The sequence below is a fragment of the Cyprinus carpio genome, chromosome A6 (assembly GCF_018340385.1).
Source record: "Cyprinus carpio isolate SPL01 chromosome A6, ASM1834038v1, whole genome shotgun sequence".
NCBI lineage: Eukaryota > Metazoa > Chordata > Actinopteri > Cypriniformes > Cyprinidae > Cyprinus > Cyprinus carpio.
Window position 1 is genome coordinate 21560286 of NC_056577.1, and position 18704 is coordinate 21578989.

The 18704-nt window shown below is 38.1% G+C and overlaps 2 protein-coding genes across 4 annotated transcripts; both read left to right on the forward strand.

Moving 5' to 3' along the window:
• The first annotated feature begins 257 nt into the window (after nucleotides 1-257).
• On the forward strand, nucleotides 258-10234 carry LOC109072469 (vasculin-like protein 1). 2 transcript variants are annotated; one of them, XM_042758419.1, is made up of 13 exons: nucleotides 258-529; nucleotides 1257-1401; nucleotides 1899-2379; nucleotides 4533-4646; nucleotides 4832-4961; nucleotides 5047-5360; nucleotides 5542-5617; nucleotides 5703-5899; nucleotides 6066-6206; nucleotides 7012-7167; nucleotides 7434-7552; nucleotides 8301-8403; nucleotides 8528-10234. In XM_042758419.1, the coding sequence occupies exons 4-13, from the start codon at nucleotides 4587-4589 to the stop codon at nucleotides 8681-8683; spliced, it is 1452 nt and encodes a 483-aa protein (XP_042614353.1). In that variant the 5' UTR covers nucleotides 258-529; nucleotides 1257-1401; nucleotides 1899-2379; nucleotides 4533-4586; the 3' UTR covers nucleotides 8684-10234. The 2 variants fall into 2 exon arrangements, with proteins under 2 accessions (XP_042614353.1, XP_018944248.2); XM_019088703.2 differs by having other exon boundaries at nucleotides 1257-2379.
• A 244-nt stretch (nucleotides 10235-10478) lies between these two features.
• Nucleotides 10479-18626, forward strand: ccdc17 (coiled-coil domain containing 17). 2 transcript variants are annotated; one of them, XM_042758421.1, is made up of 14 exons: nucleotides 10479-11049; nucleotides 11284-11360; nucleotides 11438-11491; nucleotides 11583-11697; nucleotides 12976-13117; nucleotides 13201-13308; nucleotides 13581-13714; nucleotides 14278-14400; nucleotides 14628-14803; nucleotides 15425-15510; nucleotides 15650-15859; nucleotides 15937-16159; nucleotides 16298-16408; nucleotides 16480-18186. In XM_042758421.1, the coding sequence occupies exons 1-13, from the start codon at nucleotides 10833-10835 to the stop codon at nucleotides 16397-16399; spliced, it is 1767 nt and encodes a 588-aa protein (XP_042614355.1). In that variant the 5' UTR covers nucleotides 10479-10832; the 3' UTR covers nucleotides 16400-16408; nucleotides 16480-18186. The 2 variants fall into 2 exon arrangements, with proteins under 2 accessions (XP_042614355.1, XP_042614354.1); XM_042758420.1 differs by lacking the exon at nucleotides 16480-18186 and adding an exon at nucleotides 18288-18626 and having other exon boundaries at nucleotides 10613-11360; nucleotides 11438-11697.
• Nucleotides 18627-18704: the final 78 nt, after the last annotated feature.

An 18704-nucleotide genomic window follows, 5' to 3' on the forward strand; every position in this document is an offset into this window, starting at 1 on the left:
ACATTATGTTCACATAGATATGTGCGCATTTTTTCTAAAGTCTATTGGTTTTGTACACACACACATCTGGTTATTTTTGCGTTACTTCACGTTTACTAATGCGTGAAATTCCTTCATCCAGTTTCTGGTAGCAGAGCCAAATTTGCATTACCGGAGGGCACACAGTCTGCCATGTTATTCACATAATATTTTGTGGCGATTTAAACTCAATATATTTCACGAGTAGTGTTTAAAAGTCCACATTCTTCTGTGCGTGTCAAGCCCCCTTGTGAGTAAATCCTGGCTTGAGCTGGGGGAATGTTATGACGCGGCGAGCGCGCGCGCTGTGCTCTGCGATCGATTAGCTCGTCTGTGCAGAAGTAGACAGGAACAAGCTAGATGGATTGGCGAAGTCAGAACGAGTGTGATTAGAAAACACAAACAAAATACAGAATCAGAAATACGACAACATCCAAGCTGTCAAATTGACTTGACAAGCGGTGCACCATTGGCTTCGACTAACTTATTGGGATAGACAAGGGATCAAAAGGTAGGTGTATATCGAAATGTTTATTCGGTGGTTTGGAGTCGAGAGGGAGCCATCTTACAACACTTTATTTCTGCTCGGAATGCTAGCTTAGCCTAGCTCGCGCCGTGGCTAAAACAACACGCATTTCGTCACGACACAAGCCCGAGTTGTTATAAGTCACTCTTATGTATCCGTCTAATAATGCCGTAAAGTTCATTTGCTCTAAAAGTTTACATGTAACCACTCAGCGTGGACTAAATAGTTTCTGCACACATTGAATGGCCTACTATGCTAACTGTGCCGTGCTAGCGAGCATTCAGCAAATAGAAAGACGAGTAAGTTTGTTACAGTTGGTTAGTATTTGCAGCTCCTGTGTGCTCCAGAACGTTTGGCTGTGCACATTAAATAATAGTTTGCAATTATCACAAATATATTTTTTAAAGTCGATTGTAGTTTATATTCTGCAGCTAACTCTTTTCTAGTTATGCGCCTGCTCTTAGTTTTCCTCCACTTTATACTTAAGCAGTTTTGCACTTTACAGAAAACCTGTTTATCTTGTCACAAAAAAATGGAAAAACATCATTTCGAAAGTTGTCACCCTTGCAGAACCCAGGTTTCTTTGATTGATCAGCTACACATTTGTGAGAAGAAATTAATTTCATCATTGATTGCTGTGTGATCACATATGTATACACACATATATTTATTTAGGACAAAATTGATCTAAATATTGGTTGTTGTTTTACAGAGTTGGTCTGCAGATAAATTCTGAAGATCTGGAGGAGGAACGACCTGTTGGATTTGTGACCGCAGGATTTTAAAAGCCCTGAGATCTCCCGACATGCAATAATACAATCTGGAGTACACCTGTTGTTTCACATTGAATGTTCAAGGTTTGCTTGCACCTGGACGCTTTTGTTTTGGTTTCACTTAATTACCAATGCACTGTTCACCGCGTTTAACAGGAATCTGTGCATTTTGGCTTCAAGTTACTCACCTGTGGAAGCTACTTCGAATTTGATGAACTGGAAGATTGGAAGTGTTGTTAGAGGTCAAATCATATCTACTTTACATTTTTTCGGTAGCCTAACGTGATATTGGTTCATCAGCCATGTGCGGCGAGAATTAAAGATGTCAAGTTTTCATTGTTTGGTTCACTGAATCATCCAAAGTATGAGCTGTTGAAAGCTAAAGCAATTCTCATGACTTCATAATATAAAGCACTTCTAGCTATTGTGATGTGACAAATCAGCCCCCCTCCCCTTTTCACCCTGACGTAGCACCTTCGCTGTTTTGATGAGGTGAATATATTCAAATCACCACTTTGCGCAAAACAGCTTTGTGTGGTACAAACCCACTCTCCGTTTTTTTGTTGCTGTTGTGTCTTCAGCCCAAAATGAGTTCGTAAAGGAGCTTCTGAGTGTCAGAGCAGGCACAACGTGCTGCTACCACAAGAACCCAGAATAAGAGACTGGAAAATCCAAGACTCAAACAGAGTTTCACTTCAGAACCCCTTGGATTTGCTTCATTTGTATCCAGTGGACCTGAATGCACACAGTCATCATCGGTGAACTAAGGGTGTCGTGGAGAGTCACTCTGGCTTTACTGATCAAACATATCCACTATTCTTCCAAAACTGCACGCCACTGATCAAGAACAACACGTCTCCATCTCTTCCATCACCTTACAGTTTCAGCTTGGGCTGCACAAGTTTCACTTCCATCCTTTTCTTTGCACCATCCTGGAAACTGGAGTTTGCCTGTGACAGGAGTAGCGGTTGTCCTGAGGCTTCAAAGCCTGTGAAAGTGCGTTGGTTGGGCCCTCTACACAGACACAGCCAAGGACAGGGTCATCGAGCCTTTGTCTCTGGGGTAAGAATCCACAACATTTAGTTGGAACTTTCTTTGGTATTGATTATTTTGTACTTTGAATGAGTTACCGCTTATGTAATGGAATTTGAGATGTGTCATTAAGTAGAATGTATTGTTTTAAAGTCAGTTTGTATGAGTCTAAGTAAATACAGTCAATCATATCAAGGCCAAGAGAGCATTAAAACAGAAGTTAGTGGGGGGTTTTTTGTGTGTGTGTTAATGTTTCACCTAGAAACTTCTAGCTTGTCTTTACAAAAGACATGTCTTAGTTTCTCTTAAAAAAGGAAATTGAAAATGCATGTTATAGATCATTTTTTGGCCTCATAATATTTAAATCACTTTTTCACAACTTGATCTTCTGGTGAAAATGGCAGACTTTTCTCTGGTAACATGCTGCACTTCTCCAATCTTTTAGTCTGGTTAAACTCTGCCCCTCCACATTCAAGTGGTTTTCAGATTGGTTCAAATGTGTGGACCAGCTGCTAGTGCTGGCACAGGTGTGGTTTCTATGCACACCTTTTTTTAGTGATATCTGTCAAGTTGTGGGGTATATTTTATGCATGGTATTCCAAAAATCATTTGTAGCATCTTTAATATGCAGATACAACTGTAAGTCATTTGTGGGTTGATATCCACAAAAATGGTAAGCACTGGCCCTGCGGTGCTTTCAAAACGTTTCTCTTTATCATTGAGCATCCCAATCAGCCTGACTCAGCAACATTGTCTCAGTCATGAATTTCAGAGCAAGACTATTTTGTTTCCTGACCTTTGTCTGATGGGCGAGTATTCAAAAACTGTTTAAAAACAGTCATTAGGAGCCAAGCACCGGAGGTGCGTAGGCACCTATTGTATCCGTTGGCGTACTTATTATTCTTCTTCTTCTGTTTCTTCCGCTCTTGAATCTATGGCAGCTCATAGAACCGCTTGTGGGAAAGTTGTCAAATTTGGCACACTTATAGAGGACAGTCTCAACATTAACCAAAGCAAATTTGTAGTCTCTATCTCAAACTCTTTAGTGCCACCACTTGTCCCAAATTTCACTCATGTTTATGCTAATAACTTTTTAACCATAAGGCACAGAAGGAAAATGTTTTCCTCTGAAGCCTTGGCTCATGCCGAGTCAAATGAACCCTGAAATCCAAAAATAGCAAGGTTTAGTTTTATCGCTATTTTTAATTGTTCGACAACCAACTATTTTGAACTCCTCCTAGACGGTTTGTCTGATTCTCACCAAAATTGGCTCAGATCATCTTCAGACCATGCTAGCAAAAAGTTACAGATTTCGTGTTGATAGACAAAGCAGTTTTTGTGTGGCGCTGCAACAAATTTGAGGCATAATGCCAGATTATGTCTGAGGCTGTATCTCTGCAAAGCTTTGACATATTGATACCAAACTCACCACATCGATTTGATAACAGTGCCACCTATTGGTCACAAGTGATAAGCCATTAAAATGATATTATGAGAGGTTGTGTTTATGATTTTTCAGCCATTTTGCTTCAAATCTTCCTAAAGTTGTATTAATTACTCAATGTTGCAGTTGGTGTGATGCTCCATGCCATGCTTAGCTCCTCATTTTGCCTTTGGGGTGCTTGGCTTCTTAATTGCTGCTTGCAGCTATATTTCCTTTTGTATTTGGTGCTGCAGAATTGGCAGTTCTCACCTTTTAAAGTCACCTTTAGATCAAAGATTACAGTTCTTGTTTTTTTTTTTTTTTTTTTTTTTTTTTTCAATGGAATATTGCAGCATTTTTTATAAATGATTCGTCCATGTACATCTTTATTTAAAAAAAATAAAATAAAATGATATGCCCTCGTAATCTTTAATCAAAAACATTCATGTCTCCTCCTCCCCGGAATGATATTAAGGATGATGACGTGTACATCTGCTCAGGGGCTGGGCAATGAAGTTATGTGTTGGCCATTTTCAAAACTTCTCCACCAACTTGCCACCCGCATTCACAATCACAGCAATAAGCAAATGTCAATCATCCAATCAAATGTCCTGCCCTTTTTCTATTTGTCACGATAGGAAAGCAAGGACAATTGCAATTTCCATTTCATGCTGTTTTTAAATATGTTTGCAATGCATTAATGTGACTTACTTGTATTAGTAGATTATAATGACTTGATGTTTGTTGCTTGCATTGTCAGTTCAGGCCATGAGGTTTGATGCCTCCATCCACTGACGGAAGACACTGGACCTAAATGGCGCAGCATGACTTTGTTCCTGCCTGGCTTAACTTCTCCACGCCTCAGCCCGCCAAGGTATTGTAATGGATTGTTGACTTTGTATCGACTTTTTTTGTTGTTGGTTTTTTTTTCTTTCTTTTTTTATTCAGGACAGTATGACTCAACAGTCTTTTTTAGTTCTCTTGAGCCTAATCATTCTTCTCTAAAATAAGCTTTTTAAAGCTGAAGCTGTCTGTTTAATTTGTGTCTGTGATTTTTAGTCCCCTGCTGCCCCCCTTGAGAAGCATGGAGAGCACTTTCCCCGCGGAGACAGCCGGCCGGGAGTAAACCGCCGCAGGCACAACTCTTCTGATGGCTTTTTCAACAATGACCCACTAAGAGCACCTGGAGGTAGAGGAACACACATCTAACCTCCTTTGCATGCAGCATTAATCTGTTTCTTGCTCTTTGTAATAGCTGTTCATTTTCTCTTCAGGTGATGGGTGGCAGCAGCCATCTCTGCTGAGGCATGACTCTGTAGACTCTGGTGTTGCGAAGGGGGGTCAGGGGGGATTGGGAGGACCAGGGTGGAAGGAGACCCCCAGCTGGCATGGGGTACAGAGAGGCCAGGAAGGTCCTCACCACCACCATGCTCGGCATATCAAACGTGGTGGAGGCGAGAGGGACAGACAAGGGGGTCACCGACAGCGTAATGGAAACTTTCATCCACGCAAAGGTGGCCCATATCAGGACAGATATTCTGATGAGGAGCGCAATGATGACAAGCTCAAGTTTGTTGATGAGGACTTTGTAAGTATTTTGTTTTTCGTCTTGAGTTTGTTTACTTGTACAGTGGAGTCACGCCCCACCCAGGCATGAGTTGACTGGTTGTGTCATTGAAGAGTTAGTTCTGTCATACTTTACATGCCTTTCACGAACCAACTGCATAGTTAGTCTGCACTCAGGCTTTCTGTTTTCATGTGAATTTCAGCCCTCCTTGAACCCAGAGACAACTGGAAAGCCAGCCAATCAGCCTCGTGCTGTCGGTACTCCGGCAGGAGTATGGGGTAAAGTTGCTTTCATTAATTTAGTCACCTCCTTCCAGCTGCATAAAAATCTAAATATTTTTTTTTTTTGCAACTTCTGTTACAGAGAACCCTCCTAGTGCTAAGCAGGTTATGTCTAAGATGCTGGTCATTAAGAAAGTGTCTAAGGAGGATCCCAGTGCTGCATTTTCAGCTGGTTTTGCCAGTGCTGGCCCTCTGCCCGCCAATGGCTCTAAAGTCCCCATCACTGGACCCAGCGTCTACAAGAATCTGGTCCCCAAACCTGCCACTGCCCCCACCAAGGTACTAAGCCAGTGGATCTGAAAATAGTACTTGCGTGATGTTTGGGATATTGGGTGACATCACTTATAGTGAAAACTAGGCTTTTTTCCTAATGTTGTTTTGATTGTATTAGGGCAATTTTGTGATTTTTCATTTATAAATAAAACCTTTTCCTTCCTATTTATAGCCTGGCCCATGGAAACCCAATGGAAGGGAAACTAAAGTGGGTTTGCATTTCTCTGGACGGGAATCGGCCTTCACCAGCCCAGTTTCTGTGACCAAACCTCTGACACCCGTCAGTATACCTGCCCATGGCACTTCTAAAGAGGTAAAATGACAAAGTCATGCATGCAGGCTGTTTTTTTTTTTAGTTGGCCTTGATTTTAAAAGTCAGGACAATTTCTTATTTTATTTTATTTTGTTTCTCCATTAAATAAGAAACGCATGCAATCACCAAGATGGCCATTATTTCTACAATAAACAGACCTTCTGACACTCTTTATTTTAAGGTCCAATTCTTAGTCACTATTTAGTACAACTTTTGTCTCAATAAAATTCAGATTTGCATCACATAAATAGTTAGTAAGGTAGTTGTTAATTTTAGGCATGGAGTAGGATTAGGGGATTTAAAATATAGTCATGCACAATAAGGCAGTAATATGTGCTTTGTAAGTACTAATAAACAGTCAGAATGCTATCAATCTGCATGCTAGTTATTAGTGAGAATTGGTCCTTAACATAAAGTTACCTTACCAGACCTTCTAAATTCCTTCTAATCCTTTGCCTGTAAGGACCTAGTACCCAACATTTCCAGAAAATGGGATTGTTTTTGGCTTGATTTCAGAGCGAATGCTTTCATGGTGTCATTTTATAATTCCTATTTACAAAACACACAACCTGATGAAGAATGAAAGAAAAATGTTTACAACACAGAGCTGCTCTACGCTTCAGTATTCTCTGTTATTCATCAAACAAACGTTATCATGTTTATCCATAGGAGAATTTCAATAATCAACATGGCTGCTTACCCAGCATTTTCTTATTTTTAACTCATGTTTATCTTTCCATCTCTCCTTCTATCCTCTCCTTCTCTCTCTCTCTCTCTCTCTCTCTTTCTCTCTCTCTCTCCATAGCCACCCTCCAGCACTACCCCTCCCATAGACATCACCCCATCACGGCTAAAGCTTATGCGGCGCAGCACAGACCGTAAGAGTGAGTTCCTGCGTGGGCTAAAGGATGAGAGAAATGGGGATGTGAGTGACTGCCACAGCCCAGGAGCTCCAACAGAGGTGCACATGAATTCATCTCTGATCTGTAGAATATTAGCTGATGTAATAGGTTAATTAATTTGTCGTTACAGGCTCAGTTTAAGATTATCAGAATTGGCTTATTAAAAAAAACGAATAAATGGGAAGAATCATAGTTTCTGTCAGCTTGAATGTGATGCATTATTTATTTTCATGATTTCAGTTTGTTTAGCAAGTAATTAATAGATTTGCTTAACCTTAACTTTATGTTTGCTGAGGCTTCATTTGTGGTTTATCTTTGCGTTTAGGGAGAGGGTAGTACCCCAGAACCAAAAGAGTTTGGAGAGAGTCATGAGAACGGCATCTCCCACTCTCTCAGTGACTCAGACCCAGAGCACTTGTCCAGCTCTCTGGAGGCGGAACACAGGTCAGAGTGACCAAATACAAACACTTCAAAGCATTCTCCTCCATCAGACACGTATAAGCTCACTTGCAGATTCTAGTGAACTGCCTACATGAGTGAATGTCCAACCAAACATGAAAAATCTGTCATCATTTACTCAGTCATGTCAAGTGTTACTTTCTTTCTTCTGTGAAACACAAAGTGTTTTGTTTTAAAGAATCCTCAAAACAGTTTAGGTTCCCATTGACTTGTATTGTATGGACAAAAATATAATGAAAGTCAGTGGGAACCGAAATGAAGCGTTAAAAATCTTTAGAAGAACAAAATACATACAGATTTGAAAAAAACGTGAGGGTGAGTAAATGATGACAGAATTTTTATTTTTGGGTGAATTTTACATGGACAGCAGTGCTATATATTATACGAATATTTGGAAGACCACTGGGTTCATGAGTTGGAAAATAGCATGTTGCTAAACTAGCAATTAAATATACTTCTTTATAAGCAAATATCTCTTGATTCAACCACCACATTGAATTTATTTTTTCACTGAGCTTCATCACATTGCATCTCAAATCAATTTTCTCATGAAGGATACATGCAATGGCACTTTCTTATAATTTGGCACCGTATGTTGGTCCCTTAGGGACATATTTATAGTGTAATGCTACCTTCATAGGCAGCACACTCACATCGTCGATCCGCTCACATCCCAACAACATAGACAACATCCACAATGCACATACTCAGACATATGGATCCTCTGTGACAGGTTGCTGAAGGCTATGGGATGGCAAGAATACCCAGAAAATGATGACAACTTCCAGCCCCTCACTGAGGATGAACTCAGAGAGTTTCAAGCTAAAACTGAACAGGTATGGGAAATGTATACATATGGTTTCTATTTAACTTTTTTTTTTTTTGGTTTAAATTTAAGTGCATCGTACACATTTATAGGTAATTTCCTCTATGATTGACTATATTTGTGTTCTGTCTCAGATGAAGAAGATTGGTCTGGGACGTAACGGTGTGCTCTTGAAGCCACGTAGTGTGGCCCTGCTAAACTGGAGGAACACCCCTAACCCTGGCCTGGAAGAGGGCTCTGAGTCTGAGACGAGCAGTAGCAGCCAGACCTCCGATGATGATGATACCTAATGTGGCTTTAAACACCCCTCCCACATTTCCCTTTCTCTCTTCTCTTTCACTTAATCTGTCTCCTCCATCACACCCATTTATTTCAAACTAAAAGAAGAGAAGAGAGAAAAGATTCTTTTCATGGACAAGGAACATCGGTCATATCCCAGGCGGAGAGGAAAAGGATTCACATGTCAGCTCATAGGCAGTGTCTTTCTGTTTGACCCCCCCCTCCTTGTCTGCATTTTGTTCTTTCTCCTGAACTAGAAATGTCAAAGAAAGCCACACACACCCTCCACCAGATCTTTTTTTGTTTTTGCTTGGGAAAAAGAGACTAATTCATAATAATAACACCAATTATAACCGTGATTTAACGTGAAATATGACATCATCTGAATGTTCTATAAAATGGCTTTGACACCTTTCTAGAAAATGTTTTTTCCTTTCCGCAAAAACAATTCGTAGCATTAGTGTTAAGATGAAACAATCATTGTGAGCCGCTGACTGCGATGTTGCTCCCAGTCCCTCATAGAAATGAACTCAAGCCAGTCATCCCTGCAGCAAGGAAGAACTAAAGCAACACTGAATGGACTGTCACATGCATTCTGGCAGCTGGAACATGAGTCCATTTATGGCTCCAGTTCCAGCAAACTGCTCATTTTCATTCTTTTCATTCTGCAGAATCATACTAATATACCTGATTTCATGTGTCTGCCAAGTAAAGGATGTTTAAAAGTTAGATTTGAAACATAGCTTGCGGAAGAGTTTGTCAGGAACTGGTTTTCGAATAAAGGTAACGTTTGGATGGAAGGGTCTATGTTTTACATGTTGCGTTCTGGGAAGCCAGGCGAACATACAGATGTTCAGTTCACTGACTGAGGTTGGGTTCTCTTTAGGAAAGATTGAAGTTCAAAAGATCATAAACAGACTGTTCTCTTTCTTGCCCATATATGGTGTAGTTTTTTTTTTTTTTTTTTTCCTGAATAACCTCAATTTAAACCATATTGAAATCCTGAACATTTCAGAGTTACTCTTTAAAAAGCATTTTCATGCTTACAGAAATAATGCTGTGGCAATCATTTTCAATAGCTTTACATTCATTGCATGTAGATTGATAAGGGGTATTCAATAAACACAAGAAAGGTTTGGTGATCTTATTCCCTCACAAAACCCAAATAAAATCCACCCAATGGAATAGAAAGCATTAAACATTATTGGGCTTATGTAATGTTTACAATGCAGGAATTGATCTGAGCTGTCTATGGTTTGTAATGACTGTGAACTTTCTTTGAGCGATTCGGTAAGATGGCTTGTACACTTTTTTCTGCTGTTTTGTTCTTTAAACAGTTCATTTTGGGTGCAGAGTTCTATCCCTGCTGCTGGCAGTGAAGTAGAGATCCATCTTTAGAAGTTCTTTATTTCATGAGGGACTGCTGGTGTAAATTGTGCATCTCCTTTTTTTTGTACCTTGTTTTTGCTGATAGGGTATGAAAAATGCTTTATCACAGATTTAAGTTTCTTTTTTAATTTTGGTACAGCTGTAAAAATTCCCACATAAATAGTTTTTTCTTTTTTTTTTTGTTTGCATTATGTTGTTTCTGCAGCCTTGATATTCAGGGTGGATTGTAAAAAATATAAGAATAAAAAATTGTGAGTTTTGGAAGATTAAGATTATTTTGATATTTTAATTTATAGATTTTAGAAGATTTTAGGTGTCATGTATGGGTTTATCTGTATGATACAAAGCAGACCTAAACTACTGCATCATAATGAAAAGATCGGAGAAAAAAATTGTAATAAATATTTTGCATCAGTTTGCCAAACATGTCCAGCCTTTCGTTTTCTGCTGAAACACTTGGGGAATCATTCTTTATGTTTTAGGAGGGTAATTGGTAGTTTTCAAAATATGCATGCAAAGGATAAAAATAATAAGCATAACACCGAAAGATTGGATTCCTCTTGCTCTAACCCCATCCATTCTTTACCACTCCCTTTTTCCAAGGTGATTGTAACCAACAAACAAAACGTCAGTCAACACATCCAGTACATACAAGTTAAGGCAGACATTCTAACAAAGAGTATATTCCTATATTATAAGAATCAGTCTATCTGGGTCCAGTTTAGAATTCAACAGGGAAAAAGTTGCTAACTTTAATAATTTGCTGGAGAGATGGAAGGTTTGGGGGACTTGATTTGTCTGAACTGTAAGATGGCATTCCATTCTACTGGACTCTTGGATAAACACAAGGCCAAATTCTGCATTGGCACAGACCTAAAAGATCCAGTAGCTCTATGGAGAGGTCAAAGGGGATTCACTCAAAAAGGACAAGCAGCTGTGAAGACGGTGCATCCTACAAGGACAAGGACACCTGATTTAATTATTGTAAGTAGTTGAATAATATTAAATTATTCCAAAACCTGCAGTTGATTTGTATATTAAAATATACTGTATTAAAAAAAAACTATACAATTTGAATAAACAGAGCAGTTAATAAATAGTTTGTTGCTCGAATATTGATGTACTGTTTCAAAATGAAAAAAAAAATCATACCTACCCAAAACTTTTGAATGGTAATTAAAGTAATACTGTTAGTATGTTTCTTGTTCCATTGGCAGCTGAGAACAGAGGAATCATGAGAGTGAAAGTGCACAGGACAATGTGTCAGAGAATACTGCTCTAAACAAACTCACTGAAGAGGTACAGGACCACATACGAAGTTAATAAATCTGGTTCAGAGTGGTCTTTATGCTCCATCTGATGATCTTCTGTTTTAGTTTCAAAAACTCAGGATTTCATTTGAACAAAACCTGCCCGGAAGACAGACAGAGGTCAGTTTGATATGTTTAGTTCTATAATGTAAATATCGTGCTTGAATTATGTGGTATAATGTGTTTTGGACACTGGGTGAGTGTTCTTCAGGTGTCTGAGGAGCAGGCCTCACTCCAGCAGAGAGCTGATGAGCACAGGGCTCTTCATGAGCAGAGACTGGCTGAGATCAGGGCTCGCAACCATAAGCTGGAGAAGCAGAGAGAGGGTAACTTCTCCTAGATCAATTGTCATATGTCATAAAAATGAGAAAAGAAAGCTATTGTTTTTACATATATTTACAATAAGCAACAATAATTGTAGAGTTTATTTAGTTTTGTTTGGACAAAAACTGAGTTTTCATCTACACCGTTAAAAAAAAAAATGAAAAAAAGATTTTTCAAAGTAGTAAATAAAACAATTATAATTTTTAAAATAAGTTTTTCTTCTTAATTAAATACGTTACTTGCTGATTCTTTGTAAATTTACTACCAAAATGAAAAAAATAAATAAAACATGTCTATGTATGTGCCAGAAGTGAATTTTTGTGGTTTTGGTAAAGTTATTGAAAACACTTAAAGGGATACTTCACCCCAAAATGAAAATTTTGTTATTAATCACTTACCCCCATGTCGTTCCAAAACCCGTAAAAGCTCCATTTGTCTTCGGAACACTATTTAAGATATTTTGGATGAAAACCGGGAGGTCTGTGACTGTCCCATAGACTGCCATGTAAATAACAGTGTCAAGGTCCATAAAAGCATCCTTGTGGCGCAGAAGATACAGAAGAGCATACACAGCATACAGTGATATGGAGAGACACAGAGGAGACTGTTGACAAAGTAATTATTGAATACAGTCATTATTTTTGTTTTCTTCGCTTACAAAAAGTGTTCCCGTCACTTCATATAACCCAGACTGCACATCTGATGGCAGATGGAGTATTTTGATGATGCCTTTCATACCTTTTATGGACCTTGACACTGCTATTTACTTGGCAGTCTATGGGACAGTCACAGACCTCCCGGTTTTCATCCAAAATATCTTAAATTGTGTTCCAAATATGAACAGAGCTTTTATGGGTTTGGAACAACATGGGGGTAAGTGATTAATGACAAAATTTTCATTTTGGGGTGGAGTATCCCTTTAAGAACTTTATTCCTTTTGTTATTTGAAGATCACATGTGGTAAATCACTTATTCATATTTTCAATCAAGCTGTAAAATGTGTGAAACTTTTATTTAAATGTGTGCATTTAGCATACATAAAATGCTAGAAATGAAATTAGCGTAGAGTTTATAACAAAATGCTTTTAAATGTCTAGACGTTTGAAAAGAGTTTGTTTTCTAAAGTCTTAAATGGGACCCCAAAATGTTGTCACACTGTTTCACTAAGCAACTGCAAACTCATGTTGTGATTGGCTGAAACACCTCAGAACATGTTGAAATGAACATGTTGATGTGAATTTCTTCTGCACTACTTTTTTTAAATGATGTGTTTATCCCAGAAATAGAAGAGCGGCTTGCCGAGCTGGCAGGACGGGAGAGGACGGCTCATCTCGAGGAGGTGCTGCAAGAACTGAGGAATCAGGAACAGAGGAATGAGGAGGTGCTGCAGCAGCTCAGCTCTCACATCAACTCAGTGAAAGGGTAAGAGAGAGTGGAGGAAAAAGGAAATGTGCAGAGAAGCTATAAATCAATTTATGCATGTTTATACTGTGCTGGTGTTGTAGGCCTAATCCAACTGAAGTCCCCTCTAACCCACCAGAGGAAAAGAAGACACAACATATTACTTTTGACTTGATATCTTTTGTGGCTGGACCTCTCTCTGCTCAGATAAGGTTGGTCTTTTTAACTTATGTTGCCAGGATGATAAAAGAGTTGACAAAAAACATGCACTTACATGATTTAAGGAAGTATGCATATCAAATCTAGAAACAATATTTAAATCTTAGGAGTGGGCTCTTTTAAGAACTGCCAAGAAACCTCCTAAACACAACCTAGTAACCACTAGCAACTGGCACACAGCCAGTACACCCTAGCAAGCATTTAGTGCCATTTTAGCAATCATCCAGACCACTCTAGCATTGTGGTGCATTTGTTTTTGAAACAGAGCTTTGCATCTGGCATACATGCAGTCCGGTGGTTCTGATCCAGAGGTTCTGGCCCATATGCATGACCTTGAAGCAGAGGCTCTTACACTGGAGCAGGCAAAACATAGAGCTGAAAGCAAGATAAAAACAAGAAGTGAGTAGTACCATCATCACTGTCATTGAACTGTGGCTGCAAATAGTATTTGGAAAAAATAAAGTACCATTCAAAAGTTTGGGGTCAGTAAGATTGATTGATGGGTTTATTTACTTATTTATTTAGTTATTATTATTTATTATTTATTTAGTTATTAACAAAAGTGACAGTAAAGATTTACACTGTTACCAAAAAAAGAAAAAAGCAGCACAACATTGATAATAATAAGAAATATTTCCTGAGCAACAAATCAGCATATTCTAATCATTTCTGAAGGATCATGTGACACTGAAGACTGGAGCAATGGCTACTGAAAATTCAGCTTTGCCATCACAGGAAAAAAATTACATTTTGAAATATAATAAAATAGAAAACAGATATATTAAATTGTATATTACTGATTTTACAGAACTTGATCAAATAAATGCAGCCTATGAATGTATGCATGAACATTTTAATTTTTTTTCAAAGTCCATGTCTACCAACAAGTCTGAATATTCTGGGGGGGCCATTGTACACTATTCTTTAGGATCCAGGGTCATATCTTGTTTTTGTCCTGCCAGGGATGAAGTTTCCTCACAGAGTGTTGGACCCTGATGTTCTTGCTGTGGAGCAGGAGAACCAAAGGCTTGAGGAGGAAATCTTCAGGATCCAGCTGGCCAGGGAGAAGCACAAAGGAGAGCATGGTATCTGTTCCTCTGAGATCTGAAATCATGAGCATGACATGATGAATAATAAAGTGATGTTTAACATTTGATAGAAAATGTGTGAATTGTGTGTAGTCTAATTTGCATGCTTAAACTCTGCACTAAACTTATATGGTCAAATAATTTGATATTATTTGAATGTTTTAATAATATTTGAATATTTCACTATATTATATGAATATTTGAATTAATATTTTCTGGATCAGGGCTCATTGATATCCAGAAAGACCATATCCATCAAATGGCTAGCCTCCAAGCTGAGATTGCCTTTTTAAGAAGAGAAAAAGAGAAGGACCGAGAGAGAAGACCACACCATCCTCAAGCTCCTCTATCTGTTTTTCCTGGATCTTCTATGGCTGTAACACACCCTGATCTGCCACTGGTGAGCTAAAGTGTCAGGCATCTTAATTAATACTGATGCAATATCTTTTGGGTTAATGTGATATTTAAGAGTGCACAAAATTATCTTTGATACTCCCTATTTTCATGTTATGTCTATAAGGTTTAGGGTCATTAAGTCTTTTATTATTTTTGAAAGAAGTCTCTTATGCTCACCATGCAAGGCTGCATTTATTTGATAAAAAATGCACTAAAATAGTAATATTGTGAAATATTATTATAATTTATAAGATTATTTTAATGTATTTTAAAATGTAATTTATTCCTGTAATGCCAAAGCTGGATTTCTTCAGTGTCACATGATCATTCGGAAAGCATTAAAATCAACATTGCTAATTATTAACAATGTTAAAACAGTTGAGCGGCTTAGTATTTTTATGGACATTGATCATTTTTTCTTTTATGAATAGAAAGTTCAAAAGAATAGCATTTATTTGAATATATAAATCTTTTTTAATATTATTAATGTCTTTGCTGTCACTTTTCAATCAATTTAACACCCTTCTTCATTCCCTGGCATTCTCACTATCACAAAAGAGTGATAGAGAATGAAGAATTATATGGTGCTTATATTTTGTATTCACCAATATTATTATTATTGCAGGATCAGAGTTCAAAACAGCATTCGCTGGTGGGATCCCATGTAACTGATCCACTGCAAGCTCTTGGTCCTGCTCCTTATGATCCTGTGTAAGACACATTTTCACCTCGTCCTCTACTGATTTGTTTTTCTTTTTCTCATTTAGTCCCTATAGATGCTTGTACATGTCACACTAAATATATTATGATATGATTCAAATCCAGCTATCATCTGAATGTGTGTGTACAGGGCTGGCTTTGTGATCTTCTATGACCTGGTGACGGGTGTTGAAGCTACTTTGAGATCAGTGCGTTTATTGGCAGGGTTATATTTTAATGGACAGAAGTTGGGACAGACCACCCCAATGCCACCTGTGCAGTGCCAACCTGCAGGACCATTACTGTCCACCAAGAGTCCTGGAAACTATGCTATTCTGGCTGTTAAGCAACCTGTGCCAAGGTAGTTTGGTTCAGACATAAATATGGACAGATAAAGCTGGTATATGTTTACATCACTGAATATGTGTTTCATTTCAGAGTACAGCCATCTCCAGATCTCTCTTTGGTCATAGAGATCCAGACATTTGAAGGTCTGGATTTGTTCAACCATGAAACTGAGGGCTTGGTGACTTGTGGCTGGGCTAAGCTTGATCTCTTTGACCAGCACAACCAGGTTCACAGCGGCCACTGGAGGCTTCCTTTCCGCTCTCTCCCAGTTCAAGCATCCTTAAGTCCAGGTCAACTGAATTCTGTGCCACAAGTACGTTCACCAAATACTAAGAGCTAAAAGTCTGATGTTTCGTAAGCCCATATCATCATAAATCTCAACTAGATTAAATATCCCACGGGAGTTTTAACTTGATTAAATCTGACTAAATACTGTTTCTTTCTTTCTAAGCTGGGTAACATGGAACTTTGTCTTCGGGTAGCAAATGCTTGTGATGGAGATGAACAGACCCTTGAAGAGATTGACCCCAACAACACAAACCAATACAAGTAAATTTCCATGGTAGGCAAAATATTTACAAATATACAAAGATGCATTTTAAAAGCAAAATTTACAAAGGTTTTCTTGTTTAGGTGGCCTCAAACACAGTCCTGGTAAACCAAGAACCATGTAACACTTTGCAACCCTCATCCAATCCATTACCTTCATCACTGCCACACGATCATGTAGAAGAGACCAATTGAGTAATTCAGCCTAAATTTGATTACCATACAAAAACAGGGTTGCTGCAGGATTTTTAAACTCAAATTTAAGACTTTAAGACCTTTTTAAGGCCTGCACAAATAAAATTAATACCATATGAGCGAGGTAGGGCAATGTCTATGGTAAACTATTAAACTGTAAAATGACTGTAAAAAGCATGATTTACAGTTCAGATACAAGTTTTCACAAAAACAAAAAAGTTTTATAAAATGATACAGTTCACATTTAAGCCTTTAAACCACTTTTAAGTTGGTTAATTTATTATATTATATTAATTTAAACAATTATTATCAAATTATTATATTAAATAAATAACACAAACATTTTACTGTTTAGATTTTTATAACAAATGACCTTCTTATCAACCCACCAGTTCACATTTACAGCTCTGTGTGTTTGAGGTTGAGTTGATTTTCACATTAGTCACAAAAAGCAACCCAATGTTCCTGCAATACCTGAGGCTGCAGATCTAGGATCACATTTCTAGGACCTGATTCAAACATCAAACAAACAAACGCAAAGACTAGATCTATGGAAACCATTATTTTTTTTATCTTTCCATCTTATTTTTAATGTAAGAGCTAGCATGAACTCGCTAGTGTTCGAGGGGGTGTCAGCAATCTCCATTTAGCCTATTTAGCTGTGCAAAACAGTTCATTGTGCTTCTAGATGTTGTAAATTAGTATTTGTATTCAAATTATTTTTTGATTTATTAAAATACTAATAATCACACTAATTTGTACCGCAATTGTTTTACCGTTTACTGCACTTTAAGTGGGTCACACACAGTCTATGGTCACACATCAGACGTGAAGTGCTGTGCTGGGGCTAATGAACTGAAGTCACAAATACATAATTCCTTAATAATAATAATATACAGAATCGAATAGCAAGTGCTATAAAATTAACCGCTTATGCATACAGTGCCTATAGAAAGCCTTCATACCCCCTCATTTTTTCACATTTTATGTTGTGTTATGTTAAACTGCTTTAAATTTCTTTTTTTCACATAAATTTACACCCCACTTGGCATAATGACAAAGCAGAAACCGGATTTATCACTACTTTGCAAATTTATTAAAAAGGAAACACTGAAAAAATGACACTGCACAAGTCTTCATACCCTTTGTTTGAAACAATCAGGACACTTCCTTGATCTAGCCTCCTGGTTAAGCAATCGAAGCAGAAGGGTGAAGGGTCTTGGTTGGAGAAGTGACCAAGACAGTGATGGTCACTCTGGTTGAGATCCATGATGTTATACAGAGATGGGAGAAGCTTACAGAAGGACAAACATTACTGCGACACTCCACCAATCTGGGCCTGATGGCAAAGTGGCCAAACTCAAGCTTCTCCTCAGGAAAGATACATGAAACTCTGATTGGGATTTACAAAAATACACCCAAGTAATTCTCAGACTATGCAAAAAAGATTCTCTGGTCGGATGAACCTCAATTCCTTATTCACGTCTAAGGGAAACCAAGCACCAGCTTATTAAGGGGTATGAAGACTTTCTGTAGGCACTGTACATAAATAAAATAAACAGATAAAATAAAATAATGGAGAAAAAAAAAATCTATAGGGTCCTATAAATGCGCTTCTGAAACCGCAGCCTCCGGTGTTGCAGGAATACCCTACTCACAACAACAGCCTTATTGAAAATGCACATTCATTCTGCCAGCAGGAGGCGCTTTCGGATCGGTTTTCCTGGTAATGGCAGAAAACAAAGCAACGCAGCACCGGACTTTGGAACGTGCAGCGCTCATATTTATTTAATAAAATCATAGCCTTTTGAAGTTTAATCGTCACATTAAGCTGTATCGCAATTCTGGTATGTACCCACATTTAAGACCTCCTGAAACCATAATTAAGACTTTCTTGTACAATTTAAAGACTTTTTATGACCGTAAAAATTTGATTCAAGTAAATTTAAGACATTTTGAGGACCCGCGGGAACCCTGAAAAATCTAGCTGTAAATTCAAACCATTTGTATTTCAAGAAACTACATAGTTTTCTCCCCCCCCCATCTATGAAACATTAAAAGTTGTTAATTACTTTCTTTGGGTACGTCAAAGGTTTTTTTTTTTTTTAATGGGG